This window comes from Adiantum capillus-veneris, chromosome 21, assembly GCF_014529385.1.
Source record: "Adiantum capillus-veneris isolate H3 chromosome 21, ASM1452938v2, whole genome shotgun sequence".
NCBI classification, from domain to species: domain Eukaryota; kingdom Viridiplantae; phylum Streptophyta; class Polypodiopsida; order Polypodiales; family Pteridaceae; genus Adiantum; species Adiantum capillus-veneris.
In genome coordinates this window covers 83671690-83690031 of record NC_140951.1, presented here as the reverse complement: position 1 = coordinate 83690031, position 18342 = coordinate 83671690, and the positions used below count along the sequence as shown (strand labels likewise).

The 18342-nt window shown below is 43.6% G+C and overlaps 1 protein-coding gene across 13 annotated transcripts in view; it reads left to right on the top strand.

Moving 5' to 3' along the window:
* The window catches only part of LOC147431258 (uncharacterized), a 155720-nt gene extending 139529 nt beyond the window's left edge, over positions 1-16191 (top strand). For all 13 annotated transcript variants that reach the window (XM_086493871.1, XM_086493868.1, XM_086493867.1 and 10 more), the window contains 2 exons: positions 15180-15404; positions 15476-16191. In XM_086493871.1, coding sequence (XP_086349997.1) covers positions 15180-15404; positions 15476-15640 — 390 coding nt within the window. In that variant the 3' untranslated portion in view covers positions 15641-16191. The remainder of the gene's footprint in view (positions 1-15179; positions 15405-15475) is intronic.
* Positions 16192-18342: the final 2151 nt, after the last annotated feature.

Below are 18342 nucleotides of genomic sequence, written 5' to 3'. Positions count from 1 at the left end.
CACGGAGTTCCGTACAGCCTGCCATGTCATCAGCCAGCGCAATTTTCGGAAATCTCCCTGCTGTCCTTAGGGTTAGGGTTAGGGTTTCTGCAGTTTTAGGGTTAGGGTTTCTAGAATTAGGGTTTGCAAGTTTTAGGGTTAAGGTTTCCAGAATTAGGTTTTGCAGGTTTTAGGTTAGGGTTTCAAGAATTAGGGTTTCAGCAGTAGGGTTTTTAAGGGTTTCTACTCTCGGGTAGCCACGTCATCACTTGTGTGATAGTTTAGGCCCCTCGGCCACATCTGTAAGTTGGCTCCATTCTTTAGGCTTTGACACGTCAGCAGTTTGTTACAGCGAGAAGGGCAAGTTTGACAGGCATTAAGCACAGGGATTGTTACAGCCTTTACCCATTCCCACTGCCCCTAGGAAAGTATTGCAAATTGCAATGGATTTCATTTTTTATCTCCCGAAGACATAGGGGTTATTGACAGATTTAGCAAGCAAGCTCGTTTTATTCCAGTGAAGAAAATAACTAAGCCGGATCATTTAGCGAGACTGTTCATTGCCCTGATATTCAGATTACATGGCATGGTTGAGACAAGTCTCTGACAGAGATCCGCGATTCACAAGTTTGTTTTGAAAGGCTATTTGGGAGAACATTGGCACACAGTTGCAGTTCTCGTCATCTTTCCACACGCAGAGAGATGGGCAATTTGAGATTGCAAATTCAGTCGTACTAGATTTATTGAAGTCTTACATTTCTGATCAGAAGACTCAATGGGAAAGATTTTTGCCCTTGGTGGAATTTGGCTACAATAACACGATCCACTCTTAGACGAGGAAGGCGCCATTTGAGATTATTGAAGGTGCTACAAAGGCTCCACCCTTCCGTAGCACGAAAGATAATATTTTTGAAGCCGACCAGTACACAAGGGACTTGGACACTACTTTTGACAAGGTCTGGGAGGCTTTAGCGAAAACACAAGAAGGCAGCAGATCGACACCGTGGCGATTTGAAATTAAAGGAAGACGATTGGGTGCTCTTACGTTTTGAGAAGGCACGCCTAAGAAAGAATAAGGGAAAGGAGCGGCTTTTTCCAAAGCTTAGCATGAGATACCATGGACCTTTCTAGATAAAAGAAAAGATAAATGATGTCTCCTTCAAACTGAAGCTGTCCGATACTTGGAGGATTCACAATGCTTTTCATGTGAGTCTCTTGAAGCCTTTTAAAGGCGATATGCTCGATGATGGGGAGCCAGATGAGCAACCCGAAGTGGAGGATATCGAGGAGATACTTGTTCCAAAATAGATATTGGCACATAAAGATAGAAAGATTAAAGGTAAAGTGATTAGGTGGTTCTTGGTTAAATTAAAGAACTATCTTGCATTGGATGCGAAGTGGATGGAGGAGGACCTAGCAGATACTCCTCAGGTTTTGCAACTTTACCTTGAGGCATTTGGTTTAGCATAGTCTACTTCGATAGAACCCCGATCTCAGTATGGGTGAATTTAGTGCAGCGGGCTTGCACAAGAGGGGAGTCACTCTGCTCCTCCGTCAACAGATTACCCCAATTTTTGATATAGTCACTGATGTCCCTTTGGGTTTCAGGGATACTGCTGGGCTGACAATATTTTGCTGTATGACTTTATGAACTGGAATTCTCGAAAATAAAACTGATTGATTTGTACTCGACTTGTTTGAGTGCAGGAACTGAAAGACGAAATGACTACAACATTTTGGTCTCGTAAATCTCTATAGACATGATTGCAATATGGATTAGTTAATCGGGTATCTGTGAGGTCCCGACTGGATCTAGACGCGATTACTAAATACATTGCCGATTACCAAGCATAGGAATTCCCTTCAACCATTCGTGAAACCTGATTGTCTCCCAAGAAACAAGCATATGATTTTGTAGAATAGTGAAAGATTTGTTTGATAAATTGTTATTGCTTGACAAACTATTAGTGTTTGATAAGTTGTTACTACCTAATATTAAGAGTTGGTTGATTATGTTTGAAGAATCATTTAAGGGAAGGAACGCTCCAGCAAACTGGGATATTTTTGGATGATGACCTCACTCTAACACAAGTAGCACACATGTAAGAGCTGATGTTAGAGATCAAGGCAGCAAGGGAGAAAGGGGAAATTGCTTTCTACAAGGGAGGGACTAGTGGTGTTGAAAAGACGCATCACATGACCGTGCGAGACCTATGGGACCAACCTTAAATTGGCAACATGGAATTGTAATGGATCAATGAAGCTACATGTAGGCGCATTTGAGGATAGCTTCAAGGAAAGAGACATTATTTTTTACTCGGAAACGCAGCACACTCTTGGTGGTACATTACCTAGAGTGACGGGATACAATTAGGAGACTACTTGTAGGCAGGATGTGAGAAAAACACATAGAGGACATGGGTCAGGAGGTGTGGTAGTCCTATTCACGGAGGAGCTTCAACCCCTCATTCGTATTGTTCGGAATGAGCAGGCTAGATATATGTGGGTCAAAGTGAAAGCGGAGACAGGGAGGCCACTCTACATTATTGCAATATGCCATTTTGCCCCCAGCACATCTCATTATGGATCGCCCAAGGGGCAGTCACCCTACATGATATTGGATGAGGACATGTGGGAGTTCTCTATGGATGGGGATGTCATTCTTCTGGGAGACTTTGATGCCAGGAAGGGCCAATCTCAGATAGCTTTCTACGATACCTCAGAGGAAATGTTGAGAAAATTGGATGTCAATGAGCAGTCCAGATATATGTGGGTCAAAGTGAAAGCGGAGACAGGGAGGCCACTCTAGTTTGCAATATGCCATTTTGCCCCCAGCACATCTCATTATGCATCGCCCAAGGGGTAGTCACCCTACATGATATTGGATGAGGACATGTGGGAGTTCTCTAGGGATGGAGATGTCATTCTTCTGGGAGACTTTGATGCCAGGACGCCAATCTCAGATAGCTTTCTACGATACCTCAAAGGAAATGTTGAGAAAATTGGATGTCAATGAGCAAGCCAGATATATGTGGGTCAAAGTGAAAGCGGAGACAGGGAGGCCAATCTACATTGCAATATGCCATTTTGCCCCCAGCACATCTCATTAGGCATCGCCCAAGGGGCAGTCACCCTACATGATATTGGATAAGGACATGTGGGAGTTCTCTAGGGATGAAGATGTCATTCTTCTGAGAGACTTTGATGACAGGACGGGCCAATCTCATATAGCTTTCTACGATACCTCAGAGGAAATGTTGAGAAAATTGGATGTCAATGATATGATATTGGCCAGGTGTTCGCAAGATGTGGAGCACACTGAATATGGGGGATATCTGAATATGGGGGATATCTGTCAGACATGGGGACTGCACATGGACTCGCCATCCTGAATGGCCTCCAAAGATTTGTAGCATCGAGTGGGTTCACTTATTTTCCTCATAGACATGGGACAAGCACAGTGGATTATGTTTTGGCTCAGCCCAGTTCTATACCCTCTATTCAAGACTTTACAGTCAGGCCCAGACCTATTGGGGTAGTAGTAGATCATGCCCTCCTCACGTTTACCGTCTCATTCCAGTTCAGCACTACTCGATTGGGTAGATATCTACGCATATTGTTGCTAAATGGACTATTTTCTTCTTTTTGTTGAGTAATTTCTTTTTATTGAAATTAGAATATTTAAATGTGTGCACTTGAACTGTAAGGTTAGGAATTGTAGATCTACGGAAATTATTAAAATCCATCAGGAACGAACAACTCTGATGTGTCATATGATGGGTGACATTAAGCATCACGAAGGGGTTGCACCATTAATTCAGTGGGAGAGAGCGGGAAATGGATATTCTTGATGCTACACGTGATGAGTGACCGGAGCATCGGAAAGGAAATTTTTGTTGGTCTGGCAGGAAACCCAAACTAGAAAAGGAATACACGTAAAGACGCAAGCACAAGAATAAAGATGGGTTTTGAGAAGCTTTTTCTAATAAGCGGACAATTTTTAAGCATTTTTCAAGGAAGAGCAAATGCTCTCCCGCTAGGAATTTGTGTTTGCATTGCATCTGTGCGTGAGAACTGCACCCAGGGATGCTTGGAATGTGATTGCATAATCAGCTCATTGAGTTTTATGGGCTAGAGAAAGGAGAAGGCTGGTGGGTGACGTTGCGAAGGAAGAGAGAGAGAGAGAGAGAGAGAGAGAGAGAGAGAGAGAGAGAGAGAGAGAGAGAGAGAGAGAGAGAGAGTTGCTCAAAACTGGTCCCGTAGTCAATTTCTCTTTCAATGTCTGAAAGGCAGTCACCTCTGTGGATCCCCACGAGAAAGGGACTCCTTTCTGTGTCAAGATATGCAAAGGGGAAGCAACCTCTGCAAACTTTCTAATGAACTGCCTGAGTTACGAACGCAGTCCCAAGAAGCTTCTAACTTCATGGACATTCTTCAAATCCGGCCAATCACGGATAGTGTCTATCTTGGCCGGATCCATTTGCACTCCTGCTACTACTGAGACAATGTGTCCCAAAAAGTGTATCTCTGGTAAGGAAAATTCACTTTTCTTTGCATTAATCACTAACTTGTGATCTCGTAATGCCTGAAAGACCTGAAGCAGATGCTCTCTGTGTTCTGCCTCATTCTTGGAGAAAACAATGATACCGTCAAAGAACGTGCCAACAAATAGCCTGCACTCGGGAAAAATCTTGTCCATCATCCGGTTAAATGTCGCAGGAGCATTGGTAAGGCCAAAAGGCATCACCAAAAACTCAAATAACCCAAAAGTCGTCCGAAAAGTTGTCTTGTAGACGTCTCTTCAAATCAATCCTGCTAAAGCACGAGGATCCCTATAATCTGTCGAGTATATCATCGATCCTAGGAATCGGAAATCTGTTCTCAATGGTGATTTTGTTGAGAGCTCTATAATCGATGCACATTCTCCAAGATCCGTCTTTCTTCAAAACCAACAACATTGGAGAGCAATACGGTGAAGTACTAGGTTGGACAAGACCCTTTTTCAAGAGGTCTTTCACTTGGTTCATAATCTCTTCATTCTGTGCTCGGCTCACACGGTAAGGTGGCTGGTTCTGTTGTGTGCTTCCAGGTATCATATCAATGGTATGATCTTCAGGACGAGCAGGTGGTAACTCACTTGGTAGGCCCTCTAGGCTCTAAGAAGCAATCGGCGTGAGAGTCTTGGCGTTCTTTCTCAAGTTTAGACATATTTGTCCTATCCTTATCGCTCAATTCTTTCATAAAGATGGAGTAAACAAACAGACCGGATTTCATTAATTTAGAAATGGCCGAAGCCGATACAATAGGGACAGACTCGCCCTTCAGTTTAATATCAAGTACAATGGTTTTGCCCTTCTCTGTAGTCAATGTCGCTTTCCTCACCCGATAATCGACCACGGCGTTGTTCTTGTGGCACCAGGGAATCCCTAAGAGAACATCACAACCTTCAAAGGCATTATGTAAAAGTCCTCATGCCCCAAATACCCCTGACAATGCAACCAAAGTTTGCCAATGACAGGTGTAATGGCTACGTCCCTACCGAGTGCCGCTAAAACAGCCTCCGTAAGTGGTCCCATCCAATCGGGAGTGATCTCGAGCCGCGCTGGCAATTCCGGTGAAATGAAGTTGGCCTTGGCTCCTCCATCAAAGAAGATCAGGGCCTCTTGATCTTTCACTTTGCCCCAAGCTCGGCAAAGTTCTGTACTCTCGTCCATGGTGTTGGGATCAGTACCCACACAATCTGGAACAAGTCCTGTTTTCATCTTGCCTTTTCTTCCACGTTCCTCAGCTGCTCTCGAACTCTCAGGCCTGTTGTCGTCCTTGTCATTATGTTCTTTTTGTGCCTTTTTAGGGCACTTCGCAGAGATATTTCCATGTTCCCCGCATCCAAAGCACTTCCCCTTCCTGATGAAGCGAGCTCTCTCCTGAGGAGTAAGCTTGGGTTGTGGATCCTTCCTTTCTGGGTTGCTCTTTCTCTTTCTACTTTCATTCGCTGAAGTCTGTTCGGCTCGTTGTGTCATGACCTCATCTGCGGTAGGTCAGACTGCCAGAGTGAATAGCAAAGCCCCGTTTCGCATGACTCATCAACTCCAGAATAGAAGCTGACTTCTGTTCCAAGCAGTCATCTCGGATCTCTTAAGGTAGACCCAAGGTAAACCGCTCAATCTGTTCTCTGAACGAGATCTTCTTGAATGAAGAGGCGGGTACAACAGAGCTCCAGAATCTCTCGCAATAAGCGTCCACTGTATCTCTCTTGGACATCCAAAGATGGTTCCAAGCAGCTCGTATATCGCGTTCATACTCTTGAGTCAACCAAGAAGAAAAAAAAAGCTTCTTAAATTTCAGCAATTTAACTGGTGCAGTCTTGTTTAAAAGAAGCGTGGACCACCAAGTTCGAGCATTCCCCTTAAAGTAAGAGGCAGCTCTCCGAATCTTGGAGTGCTCTAAGTAGCGTCCTCTCGCGAAAGCGATGTCAAACTGCTGTATAAAAGACAAAGCCTTCGAAGCATCTTTGTATCCTAAAAAAGTGTCAAATTTGATCGACTGTGCACCTTCCTTAAACTCTCGGACTTTCTTGCTTTTATCTTCTAGAAAGTCATACTAGTTGGCTTTATAAAAATTCTTCTTGTTCACATAAAAGTTGCCGTCATCAGAGTCTGAACTGTCTGTAGACGAGTCCTCTATAGAACTATCACTCACTGGGCGAGATTTAGACTTCTTTGCCTTTTTCTTGCCCTTTCCAAAGCGTTGTTTCTTGCTTTGCTTTTCGCTTTTTATGTCTTCTTCGCTCGAATCTGAAGAGCTAGAAGAACTGTCAGAAGAAGAAGAAGAAGAAGAACTGGGTACTCCTTCAAATCGAACACGCTTCTTCTCTTTCTTTGCTTTATCAAATGTCGACTGACGACCCAAATAACCCGGGAAGTCAGTGCCTTTCTTCTGCTTTTTGCCGTGCTTTTTAGCTTTGTTCTGCGCGTCAAAAAGCTGAGCAATCTGTGCATTAACCACCTCTTCTAATTCCTTCTCTGAATATTTCTTGTGAGCAGAAGGTTTCTTGAGAGCGGGTTTCGGGGGTGGTGTTGTGGTTTTCTGCTGTTGCTCCTACACTTCCTGAAAAAAAGTCTCGCTCATATATTTTGCCAATTTCGGGTCCTCCGCAAAATCGAGCATCATCTTTGTTGCATCGCCGATCAATTGACGACGCTTCATCTCTCGTTGCTCCACCTGAGTAGGCCGAGGTGGGCCATACTCTCTGCCGGAATCTTCATTGTGATCCCTGCCCGCATCTCCGGATGCAAAGGGAGTCGACTGATCCTTGCGTGAAGCCATAGGTGCCACGGAAAAAAAAAATTGGGATCGGATTTTCCGTAGAAGAGAAATCGGCCGTGCTCTGATACCACTGTAACAGACTTGGACACTCCAAGTCAAGAATCAATCACGATAGCACCAAATAACCACTTTAAAGTCCCCAAAGAGTTGGTCTAACGGTAAGGCTTTGGCCTCTCAACCTACGGGTTGTGGGTTCAAATCCCCTGTTGGGTCACACTCTAGAGGGACACCTTGTGCTCACCTGATGTTCACGTTGCTAGGGCTCTTGCCCTTGGACACTCGAGTGCATCCTCCTCCTGGGGTGGGTCACCCGAGGAGGAGGTTCCTAGCTGGTTGCTACGAGTTCTCTCCGTCGTTCCCAGCATGTGGTGCATCAATTAGGTGGCCATGGTGATGCCTACGCGTGGCTCTTCCCCGATGGTACGCGGCCCTTGCCCGACCATGTAACATGGCAAATATTTGGAAGGGATAAGCACCTCCCCCTGTGGGCCCTCTGGTGTGTCGAAAAAAAAAAAAAAACCACTTTAAAACAGTTCACAGTTCATGATAGATTTGCACTGGCCCGGCGGAGTTCCGTGCCTAGAGATATTGGCCCCAAAGATTGGCGCCCCTTTCGGTATTTCTTTATGCATTAATCAGTTCAAAGTACAAGAGTGGTTCGGGTCTCACTCTCAGACTCTCCGTCCAGATGCTCTGCAGAGTGGGAGCCCAAACCACATATTTAAATTATAAGGGATACCAAAAGCAGAGCCCCAAAAGCTTCAGATCAAAAGTCTAAAAATAAAAGCAAAGGCTCTTTTCCTCTCTCAAGCTCTTGAGCTTTAGAAAATAAAGCAAAAAGTATTCTCTCTCTCTCTTTCTCCAATTGCGTAGAGGAAAGCAGTTCTGCCGCAGCCCTTAATCAGCGCCGCAAAATCCTGAAAGCATTGTACGATGGCCACGTCATCATGTGAGCGCTTTTTCCGAGTTCAGCCTATTGCCTTAGGGTTAGGGTTAGGGTTCTTAGCAGGTTTTAGGGTTAGGGTTAGTGTTTTTTGGCAGATTTTAGGGTTTGCAGGTTTTAGAGTTAGGGTTTCCAGAATTAGGGTTTTTAGCAGCAGTCAAGGTTTCGGCTCTCGGGCAGACACGTCATCGCTTTGTGACAGATTCCAATGTCGGTCGACTTGACTGACAAGACCTTCCCGTCTGCGGGTGAAACTCTCGGCCGTTGGCCGTTTCACACTAGCCATACAATGTCCAACCATTTGCAACTTCAAAAAGAGGGTCCCAAAAATCATCAGAAAGAAACCAACAACTAAGGTTAGCAGCCGCCACATCCTCATGACATACTCCCCCTCTTGAAATTGTAAGCGTCCTCGATTGCATACCATATATACATGCCATTGATGATCTTGTGTTGTTAGCACCCTTTTATCATCGGATGTACCTGTAAGAAAGTTCATATCAAATAGATACAAATGACTTAATGAAACCTTCATACTTTTGTCATTTCCATCTATTATAGAAGTGAACATTGTATGATTAACACTAAAAAAACGATGCACACTTCTATTACATGGAATCCATATGTACATTTGATGTGCTAGCTCTATCATTACCCCTCGTTTGCACATGTTGGGTTGGGGCATACATAGGCTGTAACCCAAAGGCCTCAAGGTAAAGCTACAATACATTTGGTGACTCTAACAGTTCATGCTCTTCCATCCACTTTGCATCCGTAGGTTGATAATTCTTGAACTTCACCATATAGCATCTTGTAACTTGTCCCTTAACTTTTCTTTTCTTATGTGCTAAAATCTGCTTAGGTACCAAGATCTCATTAAGTTCATCAACTTCTGGCTGATCCTCCTGTGGAATATCTTCTAGCACGTCACCCACAAAGGGTCTTAGAAGACTCACATGAAACGCATTATGAATCTTCCAAGTATCAAGCAATTTCAGCCTACAAGCAGCATTGCTGATCTTCTCGAGTACTTGAAAAGGCCCATAATAATGCATGCTGAGCTTCGGAAACAACCTTTCCTTGCCCTTCATCTTCTTTAACCTTGCCTTTTCAAACCGTAAACGTACCCAATCACCGGGTGAAAACGGTAATTCATGACAATGACAATCAGTAACCCTTTTCTGCTTTGTCTGAGTCTTCTCCAAGGCAAATTTGATTTTTTTATACATTTCATCCATGTTCTCAACATATTGATCTGCCTCAAAGATCTTGTCCTTTGTATGCAACATGGGAGGAACCTTTTTGCCACCTTCAACAATCTTAAAGGGTGTCTTGCATGTGGACGAATGCACCGTATTGTCGTACGCATACTCGAGCATAGGAAAATATCGTTTCCACTTGTCCTTATTATCTGACACATAACATTTCAGCAGATCAAAGACAATAGAATTAGCCTCTTCTGATTGTCCATCAGTTTGTGGATGAAACGAAGACGAGAACTTGAGCGTAGTGCCCATGCTCAAACAATCCTCTCCAAAACAAACTCGTCATGCGAGGCTCACGATCATTGACAATCGATTGTGGCATACCATGGTACTTGAACACATTGTACATAAACAACCGTGCCATTTGATCAGATTTTATCTTCTTCCTGACAGGAATGAAATGGACCTGTTTAGTGAACCTACTGAGAATGGTCCATATACGATCATTCCCTGTCGCCATTCTTGGAAGATCAAAGATAAAATCCATAGCAATGCTTTCCCATGGCTTATCCGGAATCGACAGTGGTTTTAACAACCCTAGTGCCTTTTGCCTGTCAAATTTGACCTTTTGGCAAATCACGCATGTTCGCACAAAGGCATCCACATTTCTCCTCAAAGTAGGCCAATTAAAAAATGTCTCTACCGCTTTCACTGTCGCATCAATTCCATGGTGCCCTGCATACGGTGGGACATGGCTTTCTACCATAACCTTACGTTGCAATGGCCTAGTGACACATAGTCTACCATCCATCATTATAAAACCATCCTTCAGGAGGTAGTGCTCATGGTGTTGCCCATCTTGCAATTGTTCAAAGATCCTTGCAAAATCTTCATCTAAAGCATATTGTTCATTCATGTCATCAAGCTCATGATGATAAGGAATTGACACAGCTGAAATTTGTGGCTTCCTTGATAACGCATCAACCACCACATTCTTCTTGCCTTCCACATGCATAATCTGGAAGTGGAACATAGAGAGAATGTTTGCCCGTCGCATAACTTTGCCTATGTCAAGAAGTATCGCAAGGTCTGATGATCTGTCTGGACAACAAAATCAGCACCTAACAGGTAGTGCTTCCAACTAGAGAGCGCATGAATGACGGCCAGTAGCTCTTTCTCATAGATTTGCATCGTCTTTTGTGGCCCTTGCAAGATTCTACTCTCGTAAGCTACTACCCGGCCATCTTGCATTAGCACTACTCCGATGCTATTGCCATATGCATCACATTCGACCACAAATGACTTCTCGAGATAAGATAAAACAATCACGGGATCTTTTCCTTTAAGAGACTGAAAGCTGAAATCTCTTTTTGGGTCCATCTCAAAGTGATCTCTTTCTTTTGCAAAGCGTGAAGAGGTGAAGCTATTTCCGCAATTGATAAACCTTCTATAGTATGAGCACAATCCCAAGAAGCTTCAGACATCCTGCACAGTCTTAAAGTCTGGCCATGTCTTAATAGCTTCAACCTTTGCGGGATCCATTCGGACACCATCCTTTGACACTATGTGGCCAAGAAAGTAGAACTCGTCCAAGAAGAATTCACTTTTCTTAGGATTGACAAGTAACATGTGATTGTGTAACTCTTCAAACACAATGGTCAAGTGATGCCTATGCTCCTCTTCATTCTTCAAATAGACTATCAGGTCATCAAAGAATGTGCCAACAAACTTTTCATGCCAACGAAAATCCGGTCCATCATCCTAATGAACGTCGTCCTAAACACAGTCTTGTGCACATCCTCTGGCCTTATACGAATTTGATGGTACCGACTCTTAAGGTCTATCCTGCTAAAAATTGCAGCACCCTCTAACAGTCAAGAATATCATCAATCCTTGGGATAGGAAACCTGTTCTTGATGGTATTCTTATTCAACGCACGGTAGTCAATACACATGCGCCAAGAGCCATCCTTCTTCTGCACTAGGAGCACTAAGGAGCAAAAGGGTAAAGAACTAGGCTGAATCAGCCCCTTCTCTAAGAGTCCCTCAACCTGGCCCATAATCTCTTTCTGTTGAGCCGCACTAACCTTGTAGGGAAGTCTGTTTGGTGGGCTACACCCTGGCACCAAATCTATTGCATGGTCCTCAAGCCTCTTCGGCGGCAATTGTGACGGTAATGAAACAGAAAAACATTCATTAACCTCTCGCAAAAAGGCTGACCTTTCTTTATCTATCACAGATAAATTTAACTGACAACTATTTGAAACATCACGTGCAAAAACCAAGTTCGCAAAAAGATGATGTTTAATTACAAAAGTGATAGCCGAAGCAGATACAATAGGGACAGACTCCCCTTTAAGCTTTACATCCAAAACCCTTCCAATGGCATGATATATACTACGCTCCTTTACAAAACCTCTCTGGGTCCCATGTATGATGCTCTCGAGTAGCGGTTGAATCCTCAAGCTCAGAGCCTTTGCAAGAATTTTGTATGATATTTGAGGATACTGATGGGTCGCCATTGTCGAATCTCATCCGAGAAGCCTCCCTCCTTGGGAATAAGGTAAATCCGGCCCCCACTCATGCTGTAAGGCATCTCACCAATGTGCAAGATGTACTGAAATAGGTTGCAAAGATCTGAATTAAGCAAGTCTAGTACTCTACAAAGAAGCTGGGAGTCAAAGCGTCCTCCCCTCGATAGGTACCGGAGTGCTCTGAGGGCCTCATGGAGCTCCTCTAGTTGGAGAGGAAGCTCTAGTCTCTGTCACATCTCCTCAGTAACAAGGCAAGGCATATGTGCCCAGACCTGCTCTCTGCATGGCTCCTGACGCTCTGACTGAGGCTCAACCAACAACAGAACACGGTAAAAGTCAATAGCAACTACACGCATATCCTCGGGCTCTGAAGCAACTAACACGTCGAGTCTCCTCAACTGGCTGACAATGGAGTTCGCACGACGTAACCCCGCCGTCTCAACCCCCCCTCCCCGTAACGCTGTCACCTACTTGGGTCCACTGAGATGCCTGTAGATGGAAGGAAAACTCATGTTGCCGCTCCTCAATGCTAGCCACCTTCTGTCTAGCCTGCTGCATCTGCTCCTCCAACCAAGCATTGTCTAGATGTTACTCCTGCATCCTCTGCAAAGAAACAATGCTCTGTCGGAGATGCTCCTCCTCCCTAGCTAGAGCCAAGCGAGTTGTAGACTCTTGGAGGAAGAAACGATTGAGCTCACCCACTCAAAAGGCCACTCTACCAGCAGGGGTGTCCTACGTGTCCAAACTCGTTGTCCACAGTGCTCCACTCGCTCTGAATCCAGCAAGATCCTCTCAAGGATGCGTAGCATCGCACCCCCCTCCTTTGTCTGTCTGTCACGAAGAGAATCATTGGCGCATGGTCCGAAAAAGTAGTCCTGTCAGGATGCAAATTGATCCCCCCATGTCACAGATGTGGTCACTAGCGCACAAGCGATCTGTCCGCGATAGATTCACTCCTCCAACTCGGCGGTCAGAGCAAGAGAAAGACAAGCTGTCTGGGGGCCTCACAAAGCCAAAGTGCTGTCAAACATCAGAAACCCTCATAGTGTAACAAACTTGGACACCCCAAGTCAAGATTCTACTGCGACACAACAGAGATTCACTTCAAAACAATTCACAAAGATGACACGGCCCGACGTAGTTCCGTGCCCAGAGGTATTGGCCCCAAAGACTAGCAGCCCTTTTGGTATTTCTTTTTATATTAATCTGTGTTCAAAGTACAGGACATTAGGCAGGTGCTCACTCTCAGACTCTGCGTCCAGATGCTTTCAGAAGTGAGGCCTAGCCCACTTATTTATTGGTACAAGGGATGCCCAAAAGCAGAGCCCCAAAAGCATTAATTAAAAAGCTTCTCACTCAAAAGCAATTGTCCCAAAAGCTGCCAGCAAAATCAGCCAGTGCAATTTATGCAGATCATATGGAATGCCACATCAGCAATCTCAACGCAATTTGCAAAAAACTGCCACGTCAGCAATCAACGCAATTTGCGGGGTCCGTATAGCTGAAAAGTGGATTGTCCGTACAGTCAGCCTGTTGGCGCAATTCTGGGATTCTTGCAGGCTGCCACGTCATCAATTTGTGACAAACCCCCCTCTTGAAAGAATTGTAATCGCCCTCGATTACACCTGCAAAACAGACAGAGGCCATAAACTGTCTTAGTAGAGATTGACTTTTAGTACTGACACACTAGGCACAACACATCTAGCACATGTATTATTCGACAGTCACATCACATGACAAATCACATTCAAATTCATTCCAAATCTCACCGCAAGGCATCTTACTACCTGTAAGAAACAAAAAGATATTCTTTCAACTTGAGGAATTCCTTCCTAGCTTCCAAAGTAGGGAAACGTATAATGAGTGCTCTTTCCTCGGAACTTCCTTTCTCATCACTTCTCTCCTTTCCCACTCTCCAAGCACCTGTGTGTGTGGGTTCATAAATGCCCATGCGCTTCAATAGTTCTTTCACTTCTTCTTCTACTTTTCCAGTGACTTTGAGACCTGTAACACGCACATGAAGGTCTCTAGTCTTCCTCTTTTGCTCCTCTTCTATTTTCATATTGATAATAGTGGATGTCGGTGTGGTTTCATGCATCTTATCTTTTCCTTTCTTTGCGTCCTCGATCCACTTTTCAGCTTTATCAACCTTCTCTTGTGTTTTGAATAGGTGATCAACCCATGAAGAGGTTGTTCGTGCCTTTTTCTCTTCCTCTTCACATAGAGTTTTCACCTGCTCCTTAATGCTTTCGAGCTCCTTTATCATTGAGGGTTGATTTTCTCCCTCCTTTGTGAGGGTATTTTTACAAGCTGCGAGTTCTCCCTTAGGTGCTTCGATCAATGCATCTTTTCATTCATGCGTTCCATTACATTCACTTCTGCCCTCACTATAGTGTGCATTTCGACCTTCAATGATGTGTACATCTCGTCACGCTTACCAAGAATCTATTTGTCCAACTCTTTCCTCATATTTGCATACATAGCTTTTTTGTAAGTCACCCCTCAAAAGGCTCAGCTCCGCCTTAATCATCACCTATACCTTCTCATACATTAAGTCATCTTTGACTTCTCTGCTCTCACTTGGCGATCGTGTGCTCTCTCGAATCCTCCGCCTAAATGTCGCTTTCGATTTAGGCGGGTTTCATAAAAATCATCATCTCCAAGGTCAGCTGATTGGTCCATCCTCAAGCACCTCGTGTGAGGCTTTGCATAAAGTACCTGTACCCCTCTCCTTAAGTTGTAGCACCCTAAAAGCACTGCCCAAGAAGAGGGGATGTCCTCACTCGAGGAACAACGAGGAGAAACTGTTATGTCGAGTAGCTGACGATGCCCTTCCTGCACCTGCTGCACAGCCCTAGCCTTCCTCCCACCAGCTGCTGCCCTGCCTCCGCCTCTCGCATGAGCTTGCAGCTGCAGTTTACTGTCGCGCCCCCTGCTGCTGCCTCCCAAGCCCTCTCGCACGCACCTGCACTTGCTGCCTTGCTGCCGTGTGCACCTGCCTCCCCAAAATGAAATGAGAGAGAGAGTTTCCCTCGCGCTGCCCTCAGAGAGAGAGAGCTGCCCTCAGGCTACCCGAGGCACCTTTGGTTGCAGTAATCCATAATGCAGGATAAGGGGCCAAAGCCCTCTCTTAATAGAGAGAGAGAGAGAGAGAGAGAGAGAGAGAGAGAGAGACTTTGTCAATTTTTTGCAGGTTACAATCAGGAAGATGTCCAAAGAATTCTCTTTATGGGAGTTTCTCATGTTTTTTCTAAGAAATCGGAAGACACATAATCAAACTTATCCAAATCTGCATGGAGCATTCTTAAGAATTGACCAAGATAACATCAGTAAATTTAGGGACCAAACTGATTGCTTACTTGAACCACAAGTTATAGAGGAGGCCATTGCAATGGGGGATGCATATTTTCCAGGACTGGTATGTTAGCCTGTTCATTGTGTCTTTAGTCTGACATTATGACTTCATTCTAAAACCACATTAGTCAGCAGACGAGAGCTCTTCTGCATGAAAGGAATGAACACATGGTCAAAGGATTGAGAAATATGGAGGGAAATGTGGTGGCTGTTGTTGGTGCCGGGCACGTGCCAGGGATGCGCAGACTGTGGCAAGAGGCTGAGGCTCAAGGCGAGGAAATCAATGCCTCTTTCTCATAATGGAGTATGGTGTTATGTTGTTTACTCTTGTGGGGAGAAAGAACACATTCAAGAGAGCTAGAGAGGAAAATAATGCCTCGTTCTTATAATGGAGTATGGTGTTTTGTTGTCTACTCTTGTGGGAGAAAGAACATATGCAGGAGAGCTAGAGAGGAAAGTAACGCCTCGTTCTCATAATGGAGTATGGTGTTTTGTTGCTTACTCTTGTGGGGGCCTTTAGAAAGAACATATTCACTAGAGCTAGAGAGGATCCTTCTTCTAACATTCAGATCTTTTGAAAACACACTATAGTTAGATGATTCGGTGGTGAAGAGAAGAATTGCCCCCAAATGAGTAGACTCTGTTCCCCTGTGATCATGGCATAATAGCCCTTCTGTATATTGTAAAGAGGCCTGCCCCTTGAACCTCAAGTTGGTTGTATAATATTGAAGGGGCTTGTCCCGCGTTCCTCACAATGCCCTCTTGTCTTTTGCTATTCAATAGATCTCTGCCCTTTGTTATTAGATTTTGCAGCTGGGTTCCTTATTAATGCAGACGAGTGTTTGGCAAAAGTGTGTCTCAGCTCACAGTCTGTACCACAGCAGAGACTCAATTCATGTACGATCATCACTCGTGTGTTCCGGTTTGCAGTGGAATTTTCATTTCCTGGTCATGATTTATTTGGATCTTAATTTTTAAGGTCAAAACTTGGGCCATTTAGTTATATCTCTGTAGACAGCTTGAACTTTGAAACACAATTCGTTTGCCCTTGAAATTCAAAGCTGTGAAATGGTACTTTTCTAGCAGTGTGTATGATGTACAATCAGGCTGTGCGTTCTTCAGGTGCTAAGTGTGATACTCTTACCTGGTTGTCTGAAATTTCAATATTGTCAGTTAGAAGAAAAAGGGAAAGGATACATTCCACCTTAATTCTCAGAAAGTGTTGAAATGTGGGAAAAAATAAGATCGAATTTCTGAAATTTCCTGCTTGGAAAAGCATAGAAAGGAATAGTATCTAGTAAGGAAAATGATTTTGCCCAATACACTGATGATGCAGATGGTCCAAACAAGACAGTCATGTTAGGCATGCTTTGGTATGATTTAATCAAATTCACAAAAGATCAAATGCAGCTCACTTTGCCTTCATCTAATTGAAGATTTCAAAATAGCAATATCCGTATCCACTTTTCTGGTCCGTAAACAATGCGGTTATAATCATTCATACTTGGTTGTATACCAATTGTTGATTTACAAGACGTATTGCTTTACAAAATTTTATAAAATGTCGCTCGTTTTTTCCAAGAGTTCCAAGGGTCTTTCTAGGTTGTTTCTTGTGCTGCTCCGGAGATCCTAGGAGTTGTCTGTCCTTGGGGTGGTGGCTCTTTCATTTTCTCCTCTTTTGTCTACTCCTCGTCTTCTTAGCCTCCTCCTTAGCATCTTCTGTGGATCTTTGATGTTTGCGCACTGCTTCGACTGTTTCTTTGGTGCCCTTGGCTCTTTCTCTTCCTTGGTTTGTCTATTTGCCACTCCCTTTGTCTTTGCCTTATCTTTGAGGGAGCAACTTGGTGCCCTCATCTTTTCCTAGCCTTCTCTTTCGGATTCTTTTCCCAACCTTCTCCCCTAAGGTTCTTGCCTTCCCAGACTTTTAATGACCATCTAGTGGCTTTTTTGTTCTAAGCATGTAGCTAACAATCTTGCCTTTACCCAGTGGACCTGGTTTCACAATAACAATCCTTTTTTATTTGTGCAAGAAGAAAATATGTACTTAACTAGCTTTCAACAAGTACACAAGTACATAAGCTTCAAACTAGCAATTCCACTACCCTAATCTCCGTGTTAGGGTTGCAGTAGATGTAGTCAATTGTTAATTTTTCACTGGTCACAACTCTCCATCTACAAGAGGATTGTAGCCGGAGGTGGATGATGCACAAGGAGGTAGAAAGTGAAACTACATCAACATATTAAAACCTAACACATCACTAAATTGTTCTTTTTTTAGAAATTCCATTGAATCCATGAGCTTTGGAATAGGTACACGATGTTCAATTGTTTCCACAAGCATTGATATAGCACTATTTCAAAACAAATAAATCATTTCAACCTAGGGTTCAACAAATACTTCATAGTACAGTAGTAAGAGCGAATGACATGCACAACCTTGTTATTCCATGGACTCAGTCAGCACAACTCATAAGGTGGCAAGATCCAATGAGAATTGTGACACTCCATGCCGAAGCTATCTAAATCCTCAACCTCAAGCTTCTCACCTACAAGTTAGAAGTATATTAACTTCGTAATTCATGGAGTTGTATAAAAAATTCATGAAATTTTTGCATCTCTTTGAGGTACCTCCATAGCATACATCCACCGTGGGGATTGCCATGTTCCGAGCTAAAACCTACGAGCTGACGAGCTTTGGACCAAAACATGTAATCAAAATTTCAAGTGTTGTCAACTCTATTTTGAAGAGAAATGATGTTTGGTAAGTACTTTTCTTAATTTTCTACTTTAGACAAGCCTACTCTCATATCTTTTGTATACTCAAATGCAACATTTTTGTTGATTCTAAGTGTCTTTATTTGTAGAAAAACATTTTCACACATGTATAAAAAATAACATTTTGTGCAAACTTAAAATAAGTACCCAAAAATATCGATCATAATTTTATAAAATAGTGCACAAAAAAGAATACAAATGTATGAGATATTCATGTCTGTGCGTCA